A 27,272-nucleotide genomic window follows, 5' to 3' on the forward strand; every position below is an offset into this window, starting at 1 on the left:
GGGAAAGCAGTCGGACCAGATGGTATCCCAGTTGAGGCTTGGAGGTATTTGGGTGAGACGGCTATGGAGTTCCTAACGAGATTGTTTAATCAGATCCTAGAGAATGAGAAAATGCGAAATGAATGGAGAAAGAGTGCGCTAGTCCCAATATACAAGAATAAGGGAGATGTACAGAGCTGCAGTAATTACAGAGGGATAAAATTGATGAGCCACACCATGAAGCTATGGGAAAGGGTATTGGAGGCGAGATTGAGAAGAGAGGTAGCAATCTGTGAACAGCAGTACGGGTTTATGCCAAGGAACAGCACGTTGGATACAATTTTTGCTTTAAGAATGTTCATGGAGAAGTACAGAGAAGGTCAGAGAAAGCTACATTGTGTGTTTGTAGACCTGGAGAAGGCATATGATAGAGTGCCTAGAGATGAGTTATGGTATTGTATGAGAAAGAGTGGAGTGAATGAGAAGTATATTAGAGTGGTGCAAGACATGTATGAGAACAGTGAAACAGCAGTGAGGTGTGCAGTTGGAACAACTGAATGGTTCAAGGTGAAGGTGGGACTCCATCAAGGATCTGCTTTGAGTCCTTTTTTGTTTGCCATAGTGATGGATAGCTTGATGGACGAAGTGAGGCAAGAGTCACCATGGAACATGATGTTTGCGGATGATATTGTGATATGTGGTGAAAGTAGAAAGGAAGTTGAGTTGGGTTTGGAGAGATGGAGGTATGCATTGGAACAAAGAAGAATGAAGGTGAGCAGTAGCAAAACAGAATACATGTGCATCAATGAGAATGGGGATGAGAGTGTAGTGAAGATGCAAGGAGCAGACGTAAAGAAAGTTGGTGAATTCAAATACCTGGGGTCAACTGTGCAGGAAAATGGGGGCTGCGATAGTGAGGTGAGAAAGAGAGTGCAGGCAGGGTGGAACAGTTGGAGAAGGATTTCGGGAGTCATTTGTGATAGGAAAGTCCCAGCAAAATTGAAAGGTAAGCTGTATAAGACAGTAGTGAGACCAGCTGTGATGTCTGGATTGGAGACCGTACCCTTAACGAAGAGACAGGAGGCAAAGTTGGAGGTGGCGGAGTTGAGGATGTTAAGGTTTGCGATGAGAGTGACAAGGTTGGACAGGATAAGGAACGAGTATGTCAGAGGGACAGCACATGTAGAGAGCTTGGGAATTAAGCTAAGAGAGATGAGACTGAGATGGTATGGGCACATCCTGAGAAGAGATGCAGAGCATGTGGGAAGGAGAATGTTGAGGATGGAGCTGCCAGGCACACGAAAACAAGGAAGGCCAAAGAGGAGATGCATGGATGTGGTGAGAGAGGACATGAAAGTGGCAGGTGTGGTAGAGAAGGATGCGGAAGACAGGGAGCAATGGAGACGAAAGATCCGCTGTGGCGACCTCTAATCGGGAGCAGCCAAAAGAAGAAGAAGTAGTATATGTATGTATATATATCTGTGGTGTGTGTGTGTGTGACCATCAGGAAGCTCTCCCTATCACACAACAGACACAGGCATGTGAAAAACTCAGAAGAAAGTGTTATCCTCCACTTTCTGCATGAATGGGTTCAAAGATGCCCAGGATTGGCTTGTGTTACTGTGATTGATAGGGAAGAAAGGGTGTCCTATTGAATCACAATGACACTTGCCAATCATGGGTGTATTCCACCCCTCCCTCTCAGACAGCATGTCCAGTTTTGCTCTCTTGGGCTCCCAACCACAGATGGCTGTGGCATCATCACCATTTGAATTTGTGATCACTAAATTCTGCACAGCTCCAGGACAATGTCATATAGAGAGTAAAAGTAAAGGGAAAGTATGGGCTGAGAAGCAAATAACTGAGACCTCCAAAGCTTCACTGTTTGCAATTATTCCTGCCTTTCATTATCTCTGCCTGCATTACAAGCTTTCAGAAAGAATATTCTTGATCAATCATCTCTTTTTTTTGTTGTTGTTGCCTTTTTAGGAATAAAAAAGAGGCCTTCTGAAGTCCTGAAAAAAATGTCTATGTCTCAGCAGATTGAAACATGTTTGGATATAATCGAGTTTTATATAATCTGGTTCTAATTTGTGTGTGCTTTGGGGGCAAGATTTTTAAATATTATTGTGTTATTATTTTAGTCTTTTAGATATTTCCACCATTGGGTTAAAGAGAAATGTATACATAAAAAAAAAAACCTCAGTGAGTGGCTGTGAGTTGCTGTGAATAATTCTCCACATGGTCGCACCAACTCACTAGCTGACAGCTTGATGGAGATTCCCATTAGGGCACTCTAAAGTAAAAGTTGAGAGCTAGTCTACGAGTAAGTGGAGGAAATGTGGCCTTTCCACCCAGGAGATTTGGATCAACATCATCTTCTTGTGAGAAGATTGTCACTGCATCTCCAGCCAAGACCAAACCAAGGGACACTAAGCAGATGTGAAAGATGGAGGCTGTGCAGTATGACCGACGATTCATTTGGTCAGCCATCAAATTTGTATTCTTTCATGTGCCTGGTACTAAACAGAAGGAAGCAATTGCATGGGTCTGCTGATTTCAGATACTGTTGCAAAATATTTTACCATTCTTACTATTACAAATAGAATGGAAATATATTAACACTACAAAAGTAAAAAGAAGTGTTGTATGCCTAAAATAATGTAAGATGTAAAAATGTAAATCATCAATCACCTTATCACCTTGTGAGCAAAGATCTATCTAGAAAAAAAAAGTCAGTCCTTTCAGGTTCTTACACTGATGTATGTGTAGGTATAGGACTCCTCTTTCTCTGCCCCATGCCTAACAGCAACAGCCAAACTCATCTCATTATATTTAGCCGCTTTATCCTTCTACAGGGTCGCAGGCAACAGCCAAACTTCATAACTAATCTGTAGCTTTTGATATAATGGAGAGAAAACAGAGAAATATGGTTTATTGTGGATTAGCTACATGGACACCTCTGTAAAACTAGTGTCTACAATTGAGCTACCTATTCCATAACATTTAGGTGCCTACTGACAACGCAGGATGTCATAAGTTTTAATTTTTATTTTATTTATTTATTTATTTATTTATTTTTACTGAGGAGTAATTTCCATCTGGCCACTCTAGCATAACCGCCTGATTGGTGGAGTGCAGCAGATATCGCTGTCCTTCTGGCAGATTCTCCCACATAACTAATATGTTTTTCACTTTGGCTCAGACCCCAAATGAGATGAATATTTGTGAACCATAAAAGTTTGGTGAGGTAAACTTCAGGGAAATTATCAAGGACAAATCCTAAAGTGTTTCCCCTTGGCCATATACTAGATTACATAAGGTGTAGAAGCTATTATGCTTTGTCCTATGTAGTCCACTAAGAAGCAAACCATTTCTCTGGGCTGACAATCATAGTTAGCAGAGAAACAGCTGTACATAAGTTTGCTGTTATTTTGTTCTGCTTGTTACTGAGAGTTGTTTTTGCTGTTATTTTGGTATTATTGAAGTATCTTTTAACACATTTTTAGTAGACCTTAACAATGATCACAAATCCATGTTTGAAACATCATATTGCCAGTCCATTTTGGCTTTATGGGTCTCTCCCAGTTTGAACAGATACAACACTGGAAGATTTTAGTATAAGAACTTTGCATTGCCAGGTACTATTGCTGTGAGGATAGATAATTAAGTGCAATCATTTAGTTAATGTTATAAACTATTTGGATCAATGACCACAGCAACAAATTAGTAAAGTTAAAGTAGTTAGATGCCTGAATGAATGAATGAATGAATGAATGAACCAGAATGTTAAGGACTTAGTAGCTCATCTGGCCTGCCATCAAAACAACCATGACTACCAAAACATCAAACAGAACTGAAATGTGACAATGTGAGAGAGGACCAACCTCCATGAAAAATAGTTTACAACAGGAAAATCAACAAACAAATAAACAAGTTCTGTTCCCTGAGGGAAGATCTACCCAAAACATCGATCAGAACTGAATTTGCATGATAAATGAGAGAGAAGATACAATTCTAGTCAGAAGAAAATTTGTTAAGTTGATCTAATTACTAATTTGTTTGCAAAAAATTGACAATACAATGATGGAGTTTTGTGCAGAAAATCTAGTTCTTTCAAATAAAACAATCAGAACTGAAATCCACTGAGAACTGAGGGAGGAGACACGCTTTAACTGAAAATAAACAAAGTTGTAAACAAATTGTTTATAACAGGAAAATCAATAAACAAATGACCAAGTTTTGTTCCCCGAGGGAAGATTTACCCAAAACACTGATCAGAACTGAAATCGCGTAAGAACTGTGAGAGGAGATACAATTCTAATGAGAAGTCCCAAAATTCGTGAAGTTGACCGAATTAGCAGTTAACTGGCAAAAATTTGACAATACAATGACCAAGTGTTGTACAGAATGACTAGTTCTTCCAAATGAAACAATTAGAACTGAAATCCACTGAGAATTGAGGGAGGAGATACGATTTAACTAAAAATAAACAAAGTTGGATACAAATTGTTTACAACAGGAAAATCAACAAACAAACGATCAACTTTTGCTCCTCAAGGGAAGATCTACCCAAAATATCGATCAGAACTGGAATCAGATGTGAAATCAGAAAGGAGATAAAATTCTAGTGAGAGGCCTGGAAAATTCATTAATTTGGCTTAATTACTAACTCATTAGCAAAAAAATTGACAAAAAAAGACCAAGTTTTGTGTAATTGTTCTGTTTAAAACAATCGGAATGGAAATCTGTGGAGAATTGATGGAGGAGATATAATTTAACTGAATTGTGCATGACGGACATATGACAGACAGACGATAGACGACATACCATGACAATAGCTCATCATCCTCATGGCCAGATGAGCTAATGAATGAATGAATGAATGAATGAATGAATGGCTTTGTTGGAGATTCAAGTAGGAGACAAGAAATCAACAGTACTTGGAAAACTAGCTCTCCAGATTTACTAGAAAAACATGATTTGGCTGTGTACAAAACCTCATAATTGAGATAATTACTAGCTAGTTAGCTAGTGTGCATGAACTCAGTTGGCACCTGTAGATTTGGATGTAGGACTTCATTGGCATTGATATGAGGGTCATAATGTTTTTGGCCAGAATGCCAAAGGAAATCTGGGATTTGAGAGTAGCTGCTAGGAGCTTTCCTGTGTCAAATCATTTGCCAACATCCTCTTGTGCAACAGAATGTGCCTGGGGCTTCCCATAGCCCAAACCCCCTGTGTTTAAACTGGGGGTTTTCAAACCCAAAGTTTATAGCTGTTTTTTGTTCTATACTGCATCCTAGACAAAGTTCTATGTATCAATATAAACATGACTGTCTGTAGTATGAACAGTCACTAGGGTCAGCTGCTGCATGGGTGAAGGGTCAACAGACACCATATTGATGTATTAGAGCAATATGGAGGGCTAAGGATATGCAGTGTGTGCAATAACTTGAACCATTCTTCATTTACCTTGACAGAATGCAAATGAGCCAAGTGAGCATCTCTGCAAGAGCCAAGAGCATGAGCTTGAGTGAAGAAGTGTACACCAATCAGCCATAACATTATGACCACTTACAGGTGAAGTGAATAACATTGATTATCTAATTACATTGGCACCTGTCAAGGGGTGGGATATATTAGGCAGCAAGAAAACAGTCAGCTCTTGAGGTTGATGTGTTTGAAACAGGAAAAATGGGCAAGTGTAAGGAATTGAGCAATTTTGACAAGGGCCAAATTGTGATGGCTAGATGACTGGGTCTGAGCATCTCCAAAATGGCACATCTTGTGGGGTGTTCCCGGTATGCGGTGGTTAGTACGTACCAAAAGTGGTTCAAGAAAGGACAACCAGTCAACCGGCGACAGGGTCATGGGTGTTGAAGGTTCATTGATTCACATGGGGCATGAAGGCTAGCCCATATGGTCCAATCCCACAGAAGAGCTACTGTAGCACAAACTGCTGAAAAGTTAATGCTGACACCTTTCTGTTTTAGCCAGCATTAACTTTTTCAAGACTCTGTTCTACTGCCCTAGCTCCAAGAATACTCAGGCTGACTCTCTGTACTGTATTCACTTGGTCGACCCAAATCCTGATTCTGATTCCATATCCTGAATCCCCTTCATGTTTCATTTGAGCCATCATGTGGGACTTTGACCAAGACAATCACTCACACACCAGACATATCATATTTCTCCTCCATGTCCACTCAACTGAATCCTCATGTGGTAAACTGATAACCTGGGTGCATATGGCACCAGCCATAGGCCATCCTGGTCCATGAAGAACCTATGATCTGCTAAAAGTCAAGTACTGGTGGCCCAACATGGTCACGCACATTAATAAGTACATCTCCTCATGTACATCATACACCCAAGCCAAGATGCCCTGCACATTGCCCCACAAAGTGCTGAAAAAATTAATGCTGACACCTTTCTTTTTTTGCAGCATTAACTTTTTCAGCAGTTTGTGCTACAGTAGCTTTTCTGAGGGATTGGACCATATGGGCTAGTCTTCGTGCCCCATGTGAATCTATGAGCCTTCGACACCTATGACCCTATCGCCAGTTCACCGATTGTCCTTCCTTGGACCACTTTTGGTAGGTACTAACCACTGCATACTGGGAACACCCCACAAGATGTGTCATTTTGGAGATGCTCAGACCCAGGCATCTAGCCATCACAATTTGGCCCTTGTCAAAGCCACTGAGATCCTTACGTTTGCCCATTTTTCCTGCTTCCAACACATCAACTTCAAGAACTGACTCTTCTCTTGCTGCCTTATAGATCCCACCCCTTGACAGGTGCCATTGTTTTGAGATCAGTGTTATTTACTTCATCTGTCAGTGGTCATAATATTATGGCTGATCAGTGTATGCTAATATTTACACATTGTTTGGCTCATGTCTCATTCAATTTGAGAGAAGACTGCTATTTTGTCACAATTTTTTTGAGTGATGACTCATAACTCAACTACTTTGCTGTTTTTGCAAAGCTCCTACACAAAACTTTGTGTATCACAGCAACCTAATGTCATGTAGGGACAATACTATATAGATTTAGGCACTGCCTAAAAGCGGAGTGCCCATCTGTTTCTGGGTTGTAGAATTTTCTTATATCATAGCCAGCCTCTTTTGTTTTATTTCTTTACCATTATAGTTACTATACTGTTTCCTTATGTTGTACAAAGCATCAGGTGACAACAGCAACAAGTTACTCACTACTATACGGTCCCAACTACTACTTTACTTCACACTTCACTACTCACTTCACTAGTTGTTGGGTTTCCTGTGGTGGCAGGTACACATGCACAGGACCAAAACCATCAGAAAACAACTCGATGGGTTACTCACTACTCAGCTGTTGGGTTTCCTGTGGTGGCAGGCACACATGCACAGGACCGAAACCATTGGAAAACAACTTGATGGGGTTACTCACTATTCAGCTGTTGGGTTTCCTATGGTGGCAGGCATGCACGCACAGGATCGAAACCATCAGAAAACAACTCAATGGGTTTCTTTATGTATCCACACTCTATGCCTATGGGGCTTTGCTCGCACGGGCCAAAGGCCTGCGCAGGAGCTCCGCTATAACATACTGTATATAGCTTTTTTCCTATCTTTAATCAGGAATGCCACTGCCTCCTTGACTGTCACATCACATCACATCACATTATCTCTAGCCGCTTTATCCTTCTACAGGGTCGCAGGCAAGCTGGAGCCTATCCCAGCTGACTACGGGCGAAAGGCGGGGTACACCCTGGACAAGTCGCCAGGTCATCACAGGGCTGACACATAGACACAGACAACCATTCACACTCACATTCACACCTACGGTCAATTTAGAGTCACCAGTTAACCTAACCTGCATGTCTTTGGACTGTGGGGGAAACCGGAGCACCCGGAGGAAACCCACGCGGACACGGGGAGAACATGCAAACTCCACACAGAAAGGCCCTCGCCGGCCCCGGGGCTCGAACCCAGGACCTTCTTGCTGTGAGGCGACAGCGCTAACCACTACACCACCGTGCCGCCCCTCCTTGACTGTGTTTACTTTATTTACGGGCAGTTACTGTTTAACCAGAAGCCAGTGTGCTATGGGACTACTATATGTAGAAAAAAAAACACTGATATAGTTGTATGTATTAACTCCAAAAGTCCAACAAAAAAACAAGTGAAGTGCATATGCTGGTAATAAGGCCCTGGATGGCAGGAGTGGATGAACCCTGTTAAAGTAATCCACTCATAAGTAAAGGGAATGCACCCAAGGAGGCAGTGGTGATTTCACTTCTCAACATCATACCTTGCTTTCTATTGGTTGATGAATTTTGATATGGTTGTTTCACCACAATCCAAGAGAGAGCGCAGAAATCTGTGAGCAGAAGATTCACCAGCGCACAAAAGCAGTCTGTGTGAAAGCAGGAGCTATTTAGAGAGGGCAGGTTTTTTTGAGCAGGAGCAGAGCAAATTTCCATGTGAGCAGGGGCTGGGGGGGGGGGTTTGCAAAATCTGAACATGAAATTAATAAATACTGCTCTCAAATTGAAAGGTCATGCCCTTGAATAAAGATGGGGGGGAACCAACAAAATATTGCTTATGCCTAAGACCAGTAAACTATGACTTTCTTCACACTTTTAACAATCAGTCAACTCTAAAGCAATGTCCTACAGCTGTCATGAAATATGTGCAAAAGCACACATTTTAGGTTAACTGGAGAATCATTCAGAAGTGCATGTCTGCTATTAATGAGTTGTTAAAATAAATGACCCTCCATGGTGCAAAAGTAATCAATTAACTTTGACAATCAGGATTTTGATCTTTCAGGTCAAAATGCCCCAAACTATACATCCATTATGGCAAAAATGCAAAACATAAAGAATGTATTTTTCTCCCGTTGTGAAGATATAGTCTTATATAGACCCTGCAAATGAATTAAAATGCACATTTTTACAAGTATTATCAAGCCTGACATATCATTACACACAGAAATATTTTGTAAATCTGGTCTTCAGTGATTAAGTAACTTCCACAGTATGAAATTAACAAGTACAGTACTCATTTACAGTACCAGTCAAAAGTGTGGTCATAGATACTCATAGAAGGGTTCCTTTACTTTGACTATTTTCCTCACTGTAGAATTATAGTCAATAATGGAGTTAGCACCATTTGATTGACACAACATCCCTACTACTTTAAAGGTGAAAACTGTTGTCTTATTGTGACACAAACAATAATTAAGATGAAAAACCAGAACTCTGGAGTGTGCACCCCCTTTCGTATGAAACCCCTAAATAAGAGCTGGTTCAACCAATTCACTATATAAGTCACATAATTAGTTGATTTAAGATCCACCTGTGTGCAATCAAAGTGTCACATGATCTGTCACATGATCTGTCACATGAAGTCTGTATAAATCAACCTGTTCTGGAAGGACCCTGACTCTGCAACACTACTAAGCAAGCAACATGAAAACCAAGGAGCACTCCGAACATGTCAGAGACAAAGCTGTGAAGAAGTATGGTTTTCCCCAAAGTGTTTTAGCGTATCGGGTCCGATACGCTTGCTCTGCCTGCCGATATGCTTAGATTTATACCGATACGTTAAATTTCCTACCCACAAGTAACTAGATACATAGGAGAGCAAATAACAGATCCATTTACATATTGATTGATATTTGTGTTAAACAAGCGGTCTTTTTTTCCAATGTTTGTGTTGATTCTGTCAAAGTAATATGTCCGCGTGGTATGATGTAAACAAACTAATCTGTTGGCTATGTCAAGATCACGTGTTCAAACCGTCCAATAAAAATATTGAAAGAAAACGTCAGACATCCCGGAATTTTCCAATTCATTATAAGCGATCTCATTGACTGCCGATGATGTCCCCCACCAGACGGACAAAGCCGACTGATTTATTTGATAGACTATTCTGTTTAGATTGTGAACGAGGCTTCTCCTACCTAAAGAGAATAAAGACTCCAGCGAGGAATAAGCTAGGAGAAGACTCGCTGGACAATTTGATCCACATCAGCATGGATGACAGCGAGATGGACTATGAGAGGGTTGCCCAACATTGGGCCAAGCAAAAGCCAAGGAGAATTAATCTGCTTTAAAGGAGTAGAAAACTTCATTCGTTAGTTTGGGTTTGCAAAAAGATTATGTACTTATAAACACTCTCACTAAGTGAAGTTGTCCAAATCTGTCAAATATAGCATAATTTCAAATAATCATCATAAGCATTTTTGGCAGTGTGATGCCACTGGGATCCATTTAACAAAAGAAGGCTCCAGATTATTCTTTGGTTAAAGGGTCACAGTGACATCACCCTGCCAAATATGCTCATCGTTATGATTCGAAATTATGCTATACTGAATGTGAATACAATGAATGTGTTTATAAGTACATAATCTTTCTGCAAACTTAAATGTATGAATTAAGTTTTCTTTACCTTTAAGTATGTTTTAATCTTAACTAGTCCATTTAATAAAATGCCAAAATTTAAACTTGATAATATGCAGTTGCCTTACTTTTCTTTTCAGTGTATCTTAGTTATACATATATTATTGCAATTGCATCAGAAACATTCGAAATCACTACAGTTATAGTAATACAGCAACTTATTTTAAGGTGGCAGTTCTTAGGTTCAGATCCCTTTGTGATCAACAGGAGGTCATGATGATCGATTCTCTTCACTGGATTGCATAAGATGGAGCAAACCACTGTTCATATTTTCATGCAAATTTTTGTTACAACACTACTTGATCATAGATAATTAAGGAATCCCCGTAGATTTTCAATCTATCATATACCTAAGTAATCTATAACAAAACAGTTTAACTTGCGTGTTGAACTTTAAGGTGAAATTTCAAATGTGTATACATTAATACTATTTAGGTCAGAAATCATTGAAACACTGGTAAAATCTATCCTATAATCATGTATCTAATACCTCTCAGAGACCCTGAAAATGCACCCGAGAGCATCTATTTTCAAAAATGTTTCCGGGGGGACCATGCTCCCGCACCCCACTAGTTTCACTTTGCACCTTCGGCGCTCAATTGTCTGTGTATCATGCCAGAATTTAGGGCTTTAATTTTTTTCTGGAGAAAACACTGAGAAGTATAGATCAGGGTTGGGTTATAAAAAAAATATCCCAAACTCTGAATATCCCAGGAGCTCCATTAAATCCATTATAGCAAAATGGAAAGCATATGGCACCACTACAAACCTGACAAGAGAAGGCTGCCCACCAAAACTCAAAGACCGGGCAAGGAGTGCATTAATCAGAGATGCAACAAAGACACCAAAAATAACACTGAAGGAGTTGCAAAGAGCCACAGCAGAGATGGGAGTATCTGTGCATAGAACCACTTTAAGCCATACACACCACAGAGTGGGGCTTTATGGAAGAGTGGCCAGAAAAAAAGTCATTGCTTAAGAAAACACATTTGGAGTTGGCCCAACAGCATGTGGCAGACTCCCCAAACACATGGAAGAAGATTCTCTGGTCAGATGAGACTAAAATTGATCTTTTTGGCTATCATGGGAAATACCATGTGTGGCACAGACCCAACACCCTGAGAACACCATTCCTACAGTGAAGCATGGTGGTGGCAGCATCGTGCTGTGGGGACGTTTTTCATCCGCAGGGACAGGAAAGCTGGTCAGGACTGAAGGAAAGATGGATGGCACTAAATACAGGGCAATTCTGAAGGAAAACCTGTTTGAGTCAGCCCGAGGTTTGAGACTGGGACAAAGGTTCACGTTCCAGCAGGACAATGACCCTAAACATACTAATAAAGTTACACTGGAGTGGTTTAAAGGGAAACATTTAAATGTCTTGGAATGGCCTAATCGAAGCCCAGACCTCAATCCAATTGAGAATCTGTTGCATAACTTGAAGATTGCTGTACACCAACACAACCCATCTAACCTGAAGGAGTTGGAGCAGTTTTGCCTTGAGGAACGGGCAAAAATCCCAGTGGCTAGATGTGCTAAGCTAATAGAGACATGCCCCAAGAGACTTTCAGCTGTAATTGCAGCAAAAGGTGGCTCTACAACGTATTGACTTTTTATTTATTTATTTTTTTTTTTTTTTTGGGGGGGGGGGGGGAGGGGATACCTATGCACACTCCAGATTTCTTTTTTTCCATTTTAATTATTGTTTGTGTCAGAATAAAACAACAATGTCCACCTTTAAAGTGGTAGCCATGTTGTATAAATCAAATGGAGCTAACCCTCCAAAAATCCATTTTAATTCCAGCTTGTAATGTGACAAAACAGGGCAAACACCAAGGGTGATGAATACTTTTACAAGACACTGTATCATTAGAAATTTTACTTTGGAAATAAATATATTAATTTCACTATTTCTATTGGTCTTGGAAACTGACTTCAAGCATTTAAGCCTTTAAATCAGAAGGATTAATGCACTGTCTGGAATGATTAAACCTTTGATAACTATGCTTGCTCAAAGCTGTGTTAATTCAACATGAGAGAACATCTTATGTACATGACATTCATCATTTTACTACAGCGCATTCCAAATTTCTCATTTTTTAATTAACACTTACAATGTTTACACATCCTATTTTTTTCTGTGGAGCATCAAACTACACTTCTCTAATTACCTTTTCTCTCCGTGCAGCATGTATGAGCTGCGGAAGAAGCCCAACAGTTCGTTTTCAATTTGAGCTTCGAATGTGATGTTGATCTTGTATGTTCTGAGTGCCTTCATTTCTCGGTGCAAAGTGATGACGTAGACCTGGTTAGGAGCGTAGTGGAAACGCCGGTGGACCCTCATTGCACCTGTTTTTTTACTATCTGAGTACACAGCCACCTTATCCACATCCAGTCTGTCCGCATGCAGCACGATGAACTTGGTAGCGTTCACACATTCAAACTCGATGCTCACCTTGCCAGAGAAGGTATAATTGTCCATGTATACAGAAAGCTGGAGGTCATAGTGGCGGGGGCGCAGTGTGGCTGGTAAGCGTGAATGACGCCATGGCTGCAGCTCTTCACCTTTATGCTCAGAATTTCTGTCTCGTGACTGATTGGACCCAGTACCAGGTAGAACAACTCTCTCAGTGCCACCGTTACATTTCTCAAAGCGGACACCCAGCATCACAGCAATGGCGGTTACCACAATGAGTGTGAGTATGGAGATGGCGAAGGCAAGCACGAGTCTCTTGTGCACAGTAATGTGCTGTTCAGTGGTCCGGGGTCGCACCACCACACCATCGGCCCACTGGTCAGACAGCGCCCGGCCATTCCTCATGCTCAGATCCTCAATCCCCATTGACACTTTAAGTCACTGCAAAGAAGTGGAGCACAATTGTTTGCCATCACCAGCTCATAAGAAACAAAATGTGTGCTAATATATATTTCATAGTGTCAGTATTTGGAACACTATTACAGTCAGATTGTGCTCCAGTATAGAATTACATATACTGTACCCACAGTAAGGTTGATGTCAAGATTCAGTGTTTAGAAAATAAGCTGCACTCACATAAATACAATGATTTAATTAAAGTCATGTTAAATGCCAATTCCAGTTATAACAAACAATTTAACAATTAAACTTAACTAAGTAATTTAGCTAATTATTAGTGTTTGCTATCTAAACACCAACTAGCTCACTAGCTGAGCGATCACTTGACAACTACTATTACCAAACATAAACTTGTGAGTAAAACTTACAGTAATTCATTCATTAATCAGATATAATATATAACTTGATTACAGAAAAAAAAAATCCAGGTATTAAAACGAAGTATAGGGGGAATTCAGATACAGGATTATGCAAAAGTCTTAGGCATGTAAAGAAATGCTGTAGACCAAAAATGGCTTAAAAGTAATTAAATGAAACGTTTCAACATTAAAAAAAAATACTTTAACCAGGAATCAGTAAGCCATAATAAATTAAACAAAGTCAATATTTGGTGTGAGATGACCCTTTGATTTAAAAAAATAAAGTTGTCTCAGGTACAATGAGTGCAGTTTTATAAGGAAATGAGCTGTAGGTTTTACTGAGCATCTTGCAGAACCAACCACAGTTCTTCTGGACACTTTCATTGTCACACTCGCTTCTTCATTTTGCACCAAAACCCAGTAGCCTCCATTATATTTTCTTTTTTAATCTGAAAAGTGGTCTCTTATGTAATATGCTGCTCAGATACAAACATTTTTTTTTTCTGTAACATTTAATCTTGTGCTGGAAAACAAACATTGGAACTCTAAAATGTTTTTGCACTGACTAGCTAATGTAGAAGTCATAAAATAGAAGTCTATAACAAAGTTTGTTTGAAAAAAGAATAGGGTGCATAAGAATTTTGCACAGTACTGGAACAGATTTTGAATTTCCACAGTATGATGTGTTTTCCATCTCATATAATACATTTCTGACATCGTGTTTTCACTCATATCAGAACTGACTCAAAAGCATTTTTGGCAATTTTTGGTAAAATTACCATGTTTGGTAATTTAAGACAGCATGCTTGGTTATTTGGGACACATATTCTCATTGTTTTACTTTCATCTACAATGACCACTTTTAAAAAAAAAAAAAGTTTATTTGCTGCATAAATGGCATTAATAAAATGTCAAATTTCAATAACAGGATTTGAAAAATTCTTTACCAAATTCATCATCAACATATTCTCATACTGTATGAACAAAAGTAGGCTTAGTAAAATTTGCAGTATTTTAAGATGCTGTCCTCAGCCACATTTTTACCACTACAACAACAACAACAACAACAACAGGGTTTAGGAAAAAATACAATATTTTCCAAATATTTCTAAAATTCATTAAGAATTGATTTGGTGAATATCACATTCCAAAACTTAACTAAACTGAAAGAAAAGCAACATTTAACTTTTTTTAAGCTTTATTGTATTTCTTATTATTTATTAATTTACATTAATCTCTAAGATTATATGAACACAATGCACTACACAAAAATATAACATACACATCCGGAGCAGATTAGTTGGTCTATTTGTTTCATTATTCAGTTATTTTAACAACTCAGTGTGTTGGGTTAGATGTTCCTTTCTCTGGGCGCCATTTTTAAAGTTTAAAGGTGTTGTATAGCAAAATTTTATTCTAAAGCATAAAAAAATAGCTAAAATTATCAACAGAATGTGTAGAAATAACAGTTTTGATGTTATATCAAATGGCATACTAATGATCGCATTAGAACAGCATTCTAATAATGCCATTTTTAAACTTTAAAGGTGCTATATGTAAAAAATTTATTCTAAAACATTAAAAAAATAACTAAAATTATCAACAAAATGTGAAGAAATAACAGTTTTGGCATTATATCAGACATCTATGTGTTGTGTTACAGACATATCTACTGAAGTTTGCATGCTAACCAGCTAGCCCCAAGACAGGATGGGCTGTCCTGTTTTGTAATACAATTTTGTACCTCAAGAAGTGATAGTAAGTCACTGTTGCCTCCAGTCTGACCTCAGTCCAACATGAGAGCTTGCAGAAGTCAGTGAAGCATTACACACTGACAGTTAGCTGAGCAAGCCTCCTTTATAAACCTGTATAGCAGCGGCTGGAGAGCCATATCGAGTTCAAGACAGTCACAACATTCAATAAAAAACTTGCTAATTTTGTTGCTAGGCTCTTTTTGAATTAAAGTCGCTCAAGGGGTCTAAAAATTCACCAAATCTAGCAACAAAGTCACGAAGTTGGCAACACCGAAGGAGCATTTGGACCTGGAAATGGCTACTGGTGTCAGATTTAACAAGCAGACAGAAGCAAAACAAGACTTAACACTGGTGCTGCTTTCTACCACTGGAAACAGCTCTTGGTGAGTGTGGCAGTGGGGGCGTGGTCAAGCGCCGGTCTGTGACAGGAGGGCGGAGCCAGGGAAGGTGAGTGGCAGAATCACTACACCTGACGGTAATTAACCTGTGTTTGTGTGTCTTCCCAGTAACCGCGCCCTATTTAAGGAGGCAGAGGGAGAGCAGAGGAGAGAGCTCATCCCGGGACTAGAACACAGCGTGTGTTTCTCTAAAGAATAAAAGTAGGCTGTTAAACTGAAAAGTCTGACAATAAAAAGCCTATTAGTACCAGAAGCTTTGTCCTGCCATCCTCTGTGCTCCACCCACACTTCAGAGAGCTCTACAGTGGTACCGAAACCCGGGAAAAGGTGGAGCACCAACCTCGCAGCCCCATGGAATCCTCCCTGTTCGCGGACCTGGTCCACGCCCTCGCCACGGCTCAGCAAAGCCAGCACCAGGCACTCGTCACGCTCCGAAAGGAGCAAGAGCGGCGCTTCGAAGCCCTGGTGCTGGCCCAGCGGGAAGATCGCGAGGCGTTCCGGCATCTCCTCGCGTCGGCGGGGTCCACCAGCGCCCCGGCTGCGGGCCCGTCTCTCCTCACTGTGACCAAGATGGGCCCGCAGGATGACCCCGAGGCGTTCCTCACTTTAATCACATGGCTGGACACCTAGGGCAGGATAAGACACTAGCCCGGATAATGGCCCGATTCTATTGGCCGGGGATTCGCGGCGATGTCCGTAAGTGGTGTACGGCGTGCCGCGAATGCCAGTTAGTAAATCCAGTGGCCATTCCAAAAGCGCCTTTGCGCCCCCTACCATTAATCGAGACCCCGTTCGAAAGAATTGGGATGGATCTCGTCGGGCCATTAGATCGGTCAACACGAGGGTACCGCTTTATATTGGTTCTGGTGGACTATGCAACGCGATACCCGGAAGCGGTGCCTCTTCGCAATATCTCAGCACGCAGTATTGCGGAGGCCCTCTTCCACATCATCTCCCGGGTTGGAATCCCGAAAGAGATTCTGACTGACCAAGGCACCTCGTTTATGTCATGAACACTGAGCGAACTGTATGGGCTATTAGGTATTAAGCCGATCCGCACCATCATTTATCACCCACAAACGGACGGTTTAGTCGAACGGTTCAATCGCACCCTCAAGAATATAATTAAAAAATTCGTAAGTGAGGACGCACGTAACTGGGATAAATGGCTCGAACCCTTGTTATTTGCAGTGCGAGAGGTCCCCCAAGCCTCCACGGGGTTCTCCCCGTTTGAATTGTTATACGGGCGTAAGCCGCGCGGCATTTTAGATGTGCTGCGTGAAAATTGGGAGGAGGGACCTTCACAAAGTAAAAACGAAATTCAGTACGTTATGGATCTGCGCGCAAAACTCCACACGCTCACACACCTAACTCAGGAGAATTTGCGGCAGGCCCAGGAACGACAAGCCCGCCTGTACAACAAGGGCACGTGCCTTAGAGAGTTCACTCCGGGAGAGAAGGTACTCGTACTGTTGCCCACGTCGAGCTCCAAATTAATCGCCAAGTGGCAAGGACCCTTTGAGGTCACATGGCGAGTCGGGGACGTCGACTATGAGGCAAGGCGAACGGACAGGGAGGGGGCGCTACAGATCTACCACCTCAATCTGCTTAAACTCTGGAACGAGGAGGTCCCCGTGGCGTTGGTGTCGGTAGTTCTGGAGAAGGCGGAGCTGGGGCCGGAGGTTCAAAAAGGAACATTGGCATCACGTACCTCTCCAGTCCCCTGTGGAGACCACCTCTCCCCGACCCAACTCATGGAGGTCGCCCAGTTGCAGGCCGAGTTTTCGGATGTGTTCTCGCCCCTGCCCGGTCACACTAACCTCATAGAACACCACATAGAGACGCCCCCGGGGGTGGTAGTGCGTAGCCGCCCTTACAGGCTACCCGAACACAAAAAAAAAGGTGGTTCGGGAAGAACTTCAGGCCATGCTCGAAATGGGCATCGTCGAGGAGTCCCACAGTGACTGGAGCAGCCCGGTGGTCTTGGTACCCAAGGCCGACGGGTCGGTCCGGTTCTGTGTGGACTATAGAAAAGTCAACGCGGTGTCTAAATTCGACGTGTACCCAATGCCTCGTATTGACGAGCTGCTCGATCGACTAGGCACGGCTCGCTTTTACTCGACATTGGATTTGACGAAGGGATATTGGCAGATCCCCTTGACTCCATTATCCCGGGAAAAAACGGCCTTTTCCACACCGTTCGGCTTACACCAATTTGTCACACTTCCTTTTGGGCTGTTTGGGGTGCCCGCTACGTTTCAGCGGCTGATGGACAGGGTCCTCCGGCCCCACGCCACCTATGCGGCCGCATATCTCGATGACATTATTATTTATAGTAACGACTGGCAGCGGCACCTGCAACACCTGAGGGCCGTCCTTAGGTCGCTGAGGCGGGCGGGTCTCACTGCCAACCCGAAGAAGTGTGCGATTGGGCGGGTGGAAGTACGGTATCTGGGCTTCCACTTGGGCAACGGGCAGGTGCATCCCCAAATTAATAAGACAGCAGCGATTGCGGCCTGCCCGAGGCCCAAGACCAAAAAGGGGGTGAGACAGTTCCTGGGGCTGGCTGGCTACTATCGTAGGTTTATACCTAATTATTTGGATGTCACCAGCCCGCTGACTGACCTCACTAAAAAGGGGGCACCAGATCCGGTCCAGTGGACGGAGCAGTGCCAGCGGGCTTTCTCTGAGGTAAAGGCTACACTGTGTGGGGGGCCACTATTACACTCCCCTGACTTCTCTCTCCCTTTTGTGTTGCAGACCGACGCGTCGGACAGAGGGATGGGGGCGGTGTTGTCCCAGGAGGTGGAGGGGGAGGACCGCCCCATCCTGTACATTAGTAGAAAGCTGTCGGTGCGTGACGGGCGCTACAGCACTATTGAGAAGGAATGCCTGGCGATCAAGTGGGCGGTCCTCGCCCTCCGTTACTACCTGCTGGGGCACCCTTTCACCCTCTGTTCGGACCACGCGCCCCTCCAGTGGCTCCACCGCATGAAAGATGCCAACGCGCGGATCACCCATTGGTATCTGGCACTCCAACCCTTCAATTTCAAGGTGGTCCACAGGCCGGGGGCGCAGATGGTCGTGGCGGACTTCCTCTCCTGTCAAGGGGGGGGGAGTCGGCTGCGGGCCGGACGGGCGCCCGGCCTGAGTCGGGCGGTGGGGGTATGTGGTTGTGGGGGCGTGGTCAAGCGCCGGTCTGTGACAGGAGGGCGGAGCCAGGGAAGTTGAGTGGCAGAATCACTACACCTGACGGTAATTAACCTGTGTTTGTGTGTCTTCCCAGTAACCGCGCCCTATTTAAGGAGGCAGAGGGAGAGCAGAGGAGAGAGCTCATCCCGGGACTAGAACACAGCATGTGTTTCTCTAAAGAATAAAAGTAGGCTGTTAAACTGAAAAGTCTGACAATAAAAAGCCTATTAGTACCAGAAGCTTTGTCCTGCCGTCCTCTGTGCTCCACCCACACTTCAGAGAGCTCTACAGTGAGTAAAGGGACAAAGTTCGAAATTGAACACTAAACCATGCATTTTCTTGTTTCTTACAATCCTTGACTTGCAAGTGACGTCAAAGCACAATAGAAACCCGGATGTTGGCCATGTTGGTGAAAATACAAATGCGGGATCAAGCGACATTCCATACAAAACATAGTCACGCGGGCACAACTCTCTGTTTTTCCACTGCTTTAAGCATTCTTTTAGCTATTCCATATATTTGTGCTGTATATGGTTGTGGTCACAACAGTACTCGTGACTGTGGCACGTTCCAATTTTTTAGAATTTCGTCCATGATTCGGAAAGAGGGCGAGGAAACTCTGAGGCTTAGTATGGAGAGGAGACGAGGGGCTCAAGACACTTAGTCCAATGACCATTTCATCCAATAGATAAGACATTCCATCCAAAGCCTTTTTCAGATGCACTATCAATTATTTTCTTATATTTCAAGTATTCCTGTGTTCACGAATGAAAGTCCCGCAAAAGGGCTGCTCTGCGCCTAAAGATTTAACATGATCCAGCTGTCTTTAAAAATTAAACTAGCTTACCGGTAATTTAACTAATTAAAATAACTCAGCAAATAGATCTCGCAGCAAAGCCAAATTTGACAGGCACCTCCCTCTAAGCCTCCCCCTTCGAAAGGGCATGGTCTCAGGTCGGTAGGACTGCACCTTGGCCCAGGATTCACGAACAAAGCCCCTGCGAGAGCGTTGCTCGGTGCCTAAAGATTTAATATGATCCATACTATGGCACTCATTTGCTTTTAAAAAATGTGTTTCGTGTCAGTCAAATTCCATTGAGAATTCCTCCTTTTTTCGAGCAAACAAATACCTGAAATATAAAATAACTGATAGTGCGTATGAAAAAGGCTTTGGACGAAATGGTCATGGGACAAAATGACCTGTATTCGTACTCTCTGGTCGGTAGAAGCGTCTTATCTTCAGAAAAGCCTGACTTTTTTAAATAATATGGGTCAAAACCACACATATCTATCTTTGCTTGATCGTTCAAATCGTGGTGATACTGAGAAAATTCAGCATTGTTTACAGACATGCTTTCAGCGACTGCCATCCTAGTTGCTTTGTATATCCACCATCATAGCGAACGCTCATGATATAGCACATTTTGATCATGTCATGGGGTTGCAAGTCATCTATAGGAGTGGACACCCCAACCTTCTAGTGTTATACTGCCCCCTATTGGCTTGGAGTATGAATTCAACAGGATGGCAAGTCTTACATATAGCACCTTTAATGGTTCAGACGGAACATACCATGCTGATATCCTGACTGCTTCTTTCTTTAAAAATAAAGTTAGCATTACATGAGGGGATATAAGTATTCAGATACTATTTTTGGTATTTAATATAATTCTCGGGCATGTATCCATCTCAAATTTACTCACATTATGTCTTTTGAATTTGTACTTCCATCCATTCATCCATTATCTGTAGCCACTTATCCTGTTCTACAGGGTCGCAGGCAAGCTGGAGCCTATCCCAGCTGACTATGGGCGAAAGGCGGGGTACACCCTGGACAAGTCGCCAGGTTATCGCAGGGCTGACACAGAGACAAACAACCATTCACACTCACACCTACTGTATGGTCAATTTAGAGCCACCAATTAACCTAACCTGCATATCTTTGGACTGTGGGGGAAACCGGAGCACCCAGAGGAAACCCACGCAGACATGGGGAGAACATGCAAACTCCACACAGAAAGGCCCTCGCCAGCTGCTGGGCTCAAACCCAGGACCTACCTTCTTGATGTGAGGTGACAGTGCTAACCACTACACCACCGTGCCGCCCATGAATTTGTTCTTATAAATATGAAAAAAGCAAAGCATAAACAAGCATATGTTTGAAATGTAAAACTGATCGGGAAAAAAGCATTCAGACACCACAAAGTAACAACATTACTACTTTCATGCAAAACTGTTGTGGGTAATTACAGCTTCGAATGTACTGTATGGGGTAATAAGAAGTGCAGTGTATAGCTTTTTTCAGGATTAAAAATATACAAAGGTAAAAAGGGTGCCTCTGATGGACCCGCAATTTCTTAATCCTCTCTAAATATAGGCTAGGCCATGCAAGCACCTTCACCTTCTTTTTCTAAACACCAGTCTTAAATTATTATAGCTATATTTTTTGGGTTGTTATTATGTTGAATGTACATCTTCTTCCCAGATTCAGTTTATTGGCTGATGAGATTAAATTCTCCATGTCCTGGTACACTGCTCCCTTTATGTTTCCTTCAGTGACATTGTAATGCCTCAGAACCATTTTTTTCCCAGTTTTCACTGTGGGTATGGTGTGCTTGGCATTGTATGTGCAACCATTCATTCTATTTTCGTTTCATCTGACCAGAGTATATTATTCCAAAACAGTTCTCTGCTGAGTTTCCCAGTAGCATCGTAGCAGAAAGATCACTGTTAAATGGTAGAGTGAGCAGTACAATGAACACTCTCTTTCCTAGTTAAGACACTCTTAGCATTAAGAGGCTTTTGGGAACTCACCGCTGATCTGTCTATATGCATTTAAACAAGCATCTCTGTGCTTCTTTTTAAGCAGAAGAGTTTTGCATGGGGTGTGGGAATGGAGACGACTGTAGTGCAGTTCATTCTTCCTTGTCTCACTGTTACTTATGCTGCTTTCAGGTCATCCTGCAACTCTTTTTGCATGATTGTTGGCTTCTCGCTTACCTGATTTATCATTGGTCTGAGAGCACGTTGTAAAATCGTCCATGGTACACCTGTCTGGGGACGATTCGTCATGGTTCCTGGTACTTTCTACACTGTCAGAAATAGGGGTGCAGTAGGAGTCCATTTCTGTCCCCCAAGGTACAGTTTACACTAATGTACCCTCTAGGGCTCATTATCAGACCTCAGTGTAACTAATTGTCCCTTTTTGGGGCCAAAAAGGTACATATACAGTATGTTCCCAAGCAATGTATAAAGGGTACAAATAAGTACCTTAGAGGGTACTGCCCCAGTGACAACCTGTTGTGCCCCTAAAGGCACAATAATGTACTTTATTTTCTAAGAGTGTATCTCCATATTATCTACACAATTGTACTGACAGAGATGTTTAAGGTCTTTGCTCTGAATCTACCATTCAACTGTTGCTTAATAATATTCTCCCTGAAACTTTAGGAAACTCATTCACCTTCACCATGCCTGCTACTTGTTGCATGAATTTCTTCCCAAACAGTTGCAGTGTCTTTTATAATGACATCAGCTGTAATATGCATGAGAACATCTTTAAAGCGTGTATATCTATTTTTAATATGACCTATCCATGTATTTTTAATATAGTGTCTGAATATTTTTTTCCATGTCACTTCCAGTTTTTAACCATAGCATATCTTTGTTTATGCTTCATTATATATGTGATCAATCAATCATAAATAAACTCATTCCACTCATTTACATATATAGTTACATACAGATTTTTATGACTAACATACATTGTTCCTGAGGACACTATTTAAAAATAACCCAAAATTGAGTTAGTCAAACAAAAAACCAGTCAGTGAGTAGCAATTCTAAAGAATGCCTTGTTGTTGAGACAGGTCAGAGGAGAATAGCCAGGCTGGTTCGAGCTGACAAAAAGGTGAAAGTAACTCAAATAACATTCAGCACAACAGTGGCAAAGAGAAAAGAAGCCCAGAATTCACACCACACCAAACCTGAAAGTAAATGATCTACAGCAGGAGAAGACCACATTGGGTTCCAGGCTTGTAGTGCTCGAGTCCAGGACTTGGACTTGAGTCTGACTCGTCCCCTAATTTTAAGGACTTGTGACTTGACTTGGACTTGAGCACTGATGACTCGAACTTGGACTCGTGCATTAACTTCATTCGGATTCGTAAACTGGAGACAAGGACTCAGATTTTTTCTTTATTTTTTGTAACATGCCATAATAATTTGGCATAAGATATTTATATCTGCATAAATGTTTGTACTAATTTTGTGCAAGAGTGTCACACCTGCGCACCTTGGTGTGTGCATCGGATCAACTCTCAGGCATGCTCCAGACAGTGCACATGCCAAGAGGACTCTCGTGCGCGTGAACAACTAGCACCCGCACAGGCTTAAGGCGCAATCAGTGCACTGATATAAAAACTGTGAAAACACACTTACTTTGTGAAGTACTGTATTGAGTTGCATTGCTGGCACATTACTGAGCCTTATTTCCTTGTTTGGGTTCCTGATCCCTGATTTCCTGTTTCTCATCTTTGAGTCTGCCAAGTCTATGATAGCCTGTTTGTGCCTCGCTCGACCTATTGCCTGTTTCACCATTTTACCAGCCATTCTGGATTGCTTACCTGTCTTCGCTTGTATTAATAAACACACTTTCTGCACTTACATCCATCTCCCAACCATCTCTGACAGAATACTTCACACTCCCTGACAAAGAGAAGCACATTCACCTGTTCATACGTCATGTTCAGGAGCAAACTAATGTTAATGGTGCTAAAACAGCCACCGTCAAATGGTGTGGTTGGAATCTTGTTCTCGGACTCGACTCGGATCAATAGTGGACTCAATTCGGACTCATCTTGAAATGTTTTTAATGCCTTGAACTTGACTCAGACTTGAACACTGGAGACTCGAGACTGGGCTCAGACTCGAGGTTTAGTGACTCAACTACAACACTGTTGGGTTCAGCTCCTGTCAGTCAAGAACAGGAATCTGAGGATACAGTGGCCACAATCTCACTGAAACAAGACACTGGGAAATTCACCAGAAAATAATCTGGTCATTTTGTTTTGTTTTCCAATCTTCAAATTTCATTGAACCTGTACCTATTGCATCTACATGATTGTATGCATTGGCTACATGATTGGCTAAATGCATGAATGAGCAGGTGTACAGGTTTTCCTAATAAAGTGATATCTTTCTATAAAGGTATTTCACGGTGGTGCAGTGATTAGCATTGTCACCTCACAGCAAGAAGGTTCTGGGTTCGAACCCAGTGGCTAATGGGGGCCTTTCTGTGTGGAGTCTGCATGTTCTCCCCGTGTCTGTGTGGGTTTCCTCCAGGTGCTCCGGTTTCCCCCACAGTCCAAAGATATGCAGTTAGGTTAACTGGCTACTCTAAATTGTCCATAGGTGTGCGTGTGTGTGAGTGCACAGAAAGCAACTAGCCACCCTACTACTGCAATTCTGGCCAAGTCAACCAAACATGGTTTGCCTCAAGCCTGCATCGGGTTCGGCAGTGACGACGACGAAAGGCACCCAGTGATTTCTTTCCTTATGTCCTGTTTTAGAGCATTGAGCAAAAGTTAGCATACCCTGTGTGATCCAGCATAGCCCATCAGAAATACAAAGCTTCAGTGAGCCTTGGCATAGATTCTACAAGTCTCTGGAACTTGAGGGATGAACCAGATATTGCCTCAGTCGGTGTTTTGAAGATAGATGATGGCGAGCACTGGCATGAGATCTTCTGACTGTGAAGGGCATAGCATGTGATTTATTTATATTATTTTCATAAAACCATTCAGTGTGCCCTCGTGCCCTGTGGATGGGGATCTCCATCCTATCATCATCATCATCCTATCATCCTAGAAAATACCAGTCCTATCAAGATAGAAATGTTTCATCATATGATGAAGGTGCTCAGTTAGAATAACTTCCGAATGATCTGCAGTTCTCTTTAACGGGACAAGTTGATCCACACCATGCCAGAAGAAAAAAATAAAATAAAATAAAATTTAAAAAAATAAATACAAATAAAAACCCTCACATCATGACTTATCCTCTTTATTTGTCGTTTAATTTGTACATCTGTGTTTAGCAGGCGTGTGCATTGCTGTTCCAGTCGTCCTGATGTGAACTGTATCATGCACAGGAGTAAAATGAGCGACAGTGTGCCAATATCCTCTTTACAGCTTGAGGTTGTGCGCCCGCCCCAAGTTGCCTAACATGAGGTTATTCTTCGGATCACCGTGGAATGAGATTTGCTTAAGTTTATTATTATGATTACTATTATTATTATTCACATACACGTATACTCATGCACACATGATCCAGTGTTACTTGCGAAAGTCGTCGATGTGAACATATACTTACCAGGACATGTACTTAAGGCAGCATCGCTTCCAGAGCTCGCGCTGCTCCTGAATCCTCGGCCCCGCCGCTCGCGCTTTAACGCTCACATCCGCCTGTAAGCGCGTGCCGGAGGGGGAAAGGCTGTGTGCGTTCCGTGTTCAGCGCGCGCCCCCGCTCACGACTGAATTCTGCATCAGCGCGCGCGGATCAGCGTCCGTTCCTGCGATGCTGCATCCCGCGAGTCCGCTGCACATGTGTCCGAATCAGCTGCCTTTAGAGCATCAGCTTCATCTGCGTCTCTCTCTCTCTCTCTCTCTCTCTCTCTCTCTCTCACCCCTTCTGTCTGTCTCTATCACTTTGACTCTTTTTCACTCCTCCCTGTTTCTCTTTCCCAGTCTCTTTCTCTCTCCCTTTATTTTCACTACTGAGCTCAGCTGCAAACACATTTGTTCACATCATTCTGTGTGTGAAAGAGAGAGAGAGAGAGAGAGGTTGAATTCTCTCATCTGATTGGTCAGAAAGCGAAAGCATGGATTAATTTTATATAAAAGCAGGACTCGGACAGTACTTCCGGTTGTAAAATAAACGACGCATTTATATTAACGCGGGGCGGCACGGTAGTAGTGGTTAGCGCTGTCGCCTCACAGCAAGAAGGTCCTGGGTTCGAGCCCCGGGGCCGGCGAAGGCCTTTCTGTGTGGAGTTTGCATGTTCTCCCCGTGTCCGCGTGGGTTTCCTCCGGGTGCTCCGGTTTCCCCCACAGTCCAAAGACATGCAGGTTAGGTTAACTGGTGACTCTAAATTGACCGTAGGTGTGAATGTGAGTGTGAATGGTTGTCTGTGTCTATGTGTCAGCCCTGTGATGACCTGGCGACTTGTCCAGGGTGTACCCCGCCTCTCGCCCGTAGTCAGCTGGGATAGGCTCCAGCTTGCCTGCGACCCTGTAGAAGGATAAAGCGGCTTGAGATAATGAGATGAGATGAGATGAGATTTATATTAATACCGTTCTAATACCGTTGCTTCTATTGTAACAGTTCATACACAGGGTCCTGTAGGGATGCGCCACATGATCTAAGACTAACTAGAAGAGCACTCATTAGAGGGCCAAACCACATATTACCAACATCAAAATCAAATCACTTGAACCTAGGATAATACTAAAGCTGTACACCAAAGTTCATCCAAATCCTTTCACTACTTTTGAGTTACGCTGGGAACAGACCAAAAAAAAAAAGGCTCTATATACATATCTGTATTTGCATCAAGGCGGCACGGTGGTGTAGTGGTTAGCGCTGTCGCCTCATAGCAAGAAGGTTCGAGCACCGTGGCCGACGAGGGCCTTTCTGTGCGGAGTTTGCATGTTCTCCCCGTGTCTGCGTGGGTTTCCACCGGGTGCTCCGGTTTCCCCCACAGTCCAAAGACATTCAGGTTAGGTTAACTGGTGGCTCTAAATTGACCGTAGGTGTAAATGTGAGTGTGAATGGTTGTCTGTGTCTGTGTGTCAGCCCTGTGATGACCTGGCGACTTGTCCAGGGTGTACCCTGCCTTTCGCCCGTAGTCAGCTGGGATAGGCTCCAGCTTGCCTGTGACCCTGTAGAACAGGATAAAGCAGCTAGAGATAATGAGATGAGATGAGAAAATCAAATCACTTGAACCTAGGATAATACTAAAGCTGTACACCAAAGTTCATCTAAATCCGTTCACTACTTTTGAGTTATGCTGGGAACAGACCAAAAAAAAAGGCTCAATATACATATCTGTATTTGCATCAAGGGAGCACGGTGGTGTAGTGGTTAGCGCTGTCGCCTCACAGCAAGAAGGTCCTGGGTTCGAGCCCCGTGGCCGGCGAGGGCCTTTCTGTGTGGAGTTTGCATGTTCTCCCCGTGTCCGCGTGGGTTTCCTCCGGGTGC

General features: G+C 42.7%; 1 protein-coding gene across 2 annotated transcripts in view; it reads right to left on the minus strand.

Moving 5' to 3' along the window:
• LOC132869647 (thyrotropin-releasing hormone-degrading ectoenzyme-like) overlaps positions 1-25,768 on the minus strand; it is a 520,051-nt gene extending 494,283 nt beyond the window's left edge. Inside the window, exons 1-2 of one of the 2 annotated variants that reach the window (XM_060902939.1) lie at positions 25,386-25,768; positions 12,607-13,292 (exon numbers count right to left, since the gene is read on the minus strand). In XM_060902939.1, the coding sequence (XP_060758922.1) occupies positions 12,607-13,277 (671 nt within the window). In that variant the 5' untranslated portion in view covers positions 13,278-13,292; positions 25,386-25,768. Of the gene's footprint in view, positions 1-12,606; positions 13,293-25,385 lie in introns of those variants that run through there. The other variant, XM_060902940.1, reaches the window with a different exon arrangement.
• Positions 25,769-27,272: the final 1,504 nt, after the last annotated feature.

This window comes from Neoarius graeffei, chromosome 21, assembly GCF_027579695.1.
Source record: "Neoarius graeffei isolate fNeoGra1 chromosome 21, fNeoGra1.pri, whole genome shotgun sequence".
Taxonomy (NCBI): Eukaryota; Metazoa; Chordata; class Actinopteri; order Siluriformes; family Ariidae; genus Neoarius; species Neoarius graeffei.